Source organism: Plodia interpunctella, chromosome 14 (assembly GCF_027563975.2).
Source record: "Plodia interpunctella isolate USDA-ARS_2022_Savannah chromosome 14, ilPloInte3.2, whole genome shotgun sequence".
Taxonomy (NCBI): Eukaryota; Metazoa; Arthropoda; class Insecta; order Lepidoptera; family Pyralidae; genus Plodia; species Plodia interpunctella.
This window is the reverse complement of record NC_071307.1, coordinates 3,256,956-3,260,071: the sequence shown is the minus strand read 5'-3', so window position 1 is coordinate 3,260,071 and position 3,116 is coordinate 3,256,956. Positions and strand designations below refer to the sequence as shown.

General features: G+C 35.9%; 1 protein-coding gene across 1 annotated transcript; it reads right to left on the bottom strand.

Moving 5' to 3' along the window:
• Window positions 1-232: 232 nt before the first annotated feature.
• LOC128675582 (uncharacterized) lies at window positions 233-2,129 on the bottom strand. Its single transcript, XM_053755072.1, has 2 exons — window positions 1,923-2,129; window positions 233-1,711 (listed from the first exon to the last, which is right to left on the bottom strand). The coding sequence occupies exons 1-2, from the start codon at window positions 2,007-2,009 to the stop codon at window positions 1,352-1,354; spliced, it is 447 nt and encodes a 148-aa protein (XP_053611047.1). The 5' UTR covers window positions 2,010-2,129; the 3' UTR covers window positions 233-1,351.
• Window positions 2,130-3,116: the final 987 nt, after the last annotated feature.

Here is a 3,116-nt window from a genome sequence, read left to right as displayed (position 1 = left end):
AGTATTGTTACGTGTGTACTATCTAATTATTCAAGGATCGCTGGGCATGAGTATAAATATTTATTAAAGATTCCATCATTCTCTAACGGTCTATTGTTATGTGAATATTTCTTTTATTTCATTGCGTGTGATCGGAATTATAAGTTTTTAATATTAATAAAGGTGTTTGAAAATATTTTATTTAAAACTCTTGGAAGAATAGGTATGCGTGTGAAATTATAAAGTCATAAAGTAATTTATTATATCTTTATTAATTAAGACTGGAGATCAAACGAAAGTCTTGAAATTCCTTAACAAAATCAGTCTAAAACTTAATTAAACTACTTATAACTAAAAAAGAATAAAAGAAGAAAATAAAAACTTAACCTAATATTGACACAATTGGAAGAATTCAGTAATAATGAACTTACAATCAAAAAACAGGTAAATTAAGCTAAGATACAAGGCATAGTACAAAAAATCTTATAACTATTAAGATTGGCACGTTCGGCCCACTTCCGCTTACTCTTTCACAAACTTAAGTAAAGTAAAACTAAATACTAAAAAACCTTACATTCTATTAAAGCTTTTTACTGATATGTTAAATATTCATACTATACAAACGTACACACAATAATAATTTCTCAAATGCATCAAAAGAAATATCCCATACTAATAAATTTGTTGATGAATATATTGTTAAGAATACATTGGATATTCTTTGATGCTACCTTAAACATAATTGTTAATAAATTCTATTGATAAACTCTGCTTAATTCTAATTAAAGCTTCGATTGTTACGTACTACAACATCACAGACAGTATAAAATCTCACTTAAACACTAATGGAAGACATTGATCAAAGATATAACTAAAGACAAGCTGAATCGTGAAATTCCGCTAGGGAAGTTTAGGAGATAGCCGAGATTTGTGCGATGATAATTACAGTGCAGGTGATATTAAAGCTGTCTACCAAACTTGCTGTTGTACTGTTACAAACAAAAACTATCGCGGAGCAGCCACAACGTCTAAACTAGAGATGAAGATACTACTAAAGATCACAGAAAACTATAAACTTAAATCACATGAACATCTTATAGGTCCGAACGTTGTATCTGCTCCGCATCTAAGTGCGATGCTCGAATTGGCGTGATATTTCAAGTTGCACGATAAACATTGCCCGTATAAACATTTAGAACAACTACCGGTATAATTGAAACTTGCGCTATTCGAGTTCACTTAAGTCTAATGGAAGACATTGGATTTGTGCTCTGGGAGGAGCACGCACTAAATCTATGATTGGAAGACACGATTTTGTTTCACTGCTTTAAGAATCAAAAACTATTATCGGAAAGGAAAATTTAGTTTTGAACTAATAAAGTTTACATACGAGGCAGGTCCTGTTGGCGGTGTAGCAGATTTCTCGAACTTCATTAGCCATGTTGTCGACTTCTGGGTCTTCGGAAATAAGTTCGAAACGAGTGGAGTTGAGGATGTTTTGATTCTCAGCGTTGTCATTATCTTCTACAGCTACCGGTTTAACCGGATCAGCTGGGTAGAAGAAGTCGGTGAAGGGCACCAGTATGGGCTCTTCAGGATATGCAGTCTTGTGTGATGGTAGGTCAGTGCGCGGCGATGCGTTGGAGATTAGCTCCCCAAGCTTGGACCAGCACTTGTTCAAATTCACCCGCGTGGAGGATGCCACCTTCCTTGGCAGTCGAGGCTTAGAGCTCTGTAAAGAATGGAAACCCAACTTTATTTTAATTAACACATTTTGTATCGTAGAAACTTTCAATATGTAACTTGGTAAAAATAGTTACAATAATAAAGTAAATAAGTTACAATAATTAAGTAGGGGAAAATCCAAAATTACTAGAAGTGAAAATCTCGGAAAGCTTTGGCGAACTGTAAAAAGGAAAGAAATGTCAATTACTGAATCTTACCTGACGATTAAGGAGCTTCGCCCATGGCGACCTCGGTGACACAGCCTCCTTCTGGGGCGATTGTGAATCATCTTTAGCCAAACACATGTTTATGTTTACTAAACTTAGTCTAACGAATTAAACTACGTATTTACAAGGTTGCAAGAGCGGAGAGAAGCGACGTGCACGCACGGGCGTCAGTCGGGAATGATGGAATCAGGAAGGGCGGCGGGTTTTATATAGTGAGTCCCCGGGCCCAGTGCCCCCCGCTCGACAATGCGCGTGCGCCGGGAGCGGGCCGGCGCGAGCGACGCACGAGCGGTAGCGCGCGCTATGAGGAGACTGGTTTTTACTAAGCAGTTCTACGAATAGGCATTGACGGCACGACTTAGAAGTTGCTAGATTACGCCGGCTCTATTGATGATTAGCATGGGATCAACGAGAGTGATTTGTGGATTGTTACACCAATTTTGTGATGAAGACTTAATGAGAAAATTAGGTTACGTTATTTATGTTAAGTTTTTTAGTTTTTAAGAATAATAACTTGTGAATTAATTAAATATTTTTTCTTGATTTCGTTTTTTCACGAATTAGCCGCTATGCTATGTTAAAGACTCTTTTGGCATGTTATCTTATTTATCATAAACAAATGTAAAAACAGAATTTCATTATCTTTGTAAAATTGATATTTTTTGTATTTATTTTTAAAAGTAAAAGCTCAATAAAGTCTTTATAATTGCATCGAACACCACCAGTCAAATATGTAGCTATTGTTGTGGTTCAAACTTATTATTCACAATATTAAATCGAAACATAATAATATTAATTTATTTCCATAATTAAAATTCATTATTAAGAACATAATTCCCTTCAACATTTCAATTCAGTCCACCCTAAGCACAAACGCAGGACATTGAACCCAAGAAATCATTTCTCATTCAGGGTCCAGCACAATCTAGCCGCGGGCCGCAGGTTCTAGTCTGAATCACTTGCACCTGGCTAGATAGATAGGTTCCGTGGCACTCACTTCCTGTGCCTGCCATTCCATCTATGTGTGTGTGCAAATCTATTGATAAATCATTTCCTTCACGAGTCAACTCGTACAATAATATTGTTAAATGCATGTGTTTCATTTTGCATTAACACAGGTCTTCGCAAATACGATAGAACTTCTGTGGATAATTTCGCAGCAAGAGATTTTCAAGACATCTTTAT

Bases quoted from the DNA above. Each gene is read 5' to 3' on its own strand.
- LOC128675582 (XM_053755072.1), bottom strand. From the start codon at position 2,009: ATGTGTTTGGCTAAAGATGATTCACAATCGCCCCAGAAGGAGGCTGTG. The intron at 1,712-1,922 runs GTAAGATTCAGT...CATTCTTTACAG, and splicing joins CGAAGCTCCTTAATCGTCAG to AGCTCTAAGCCTCGACTGCC.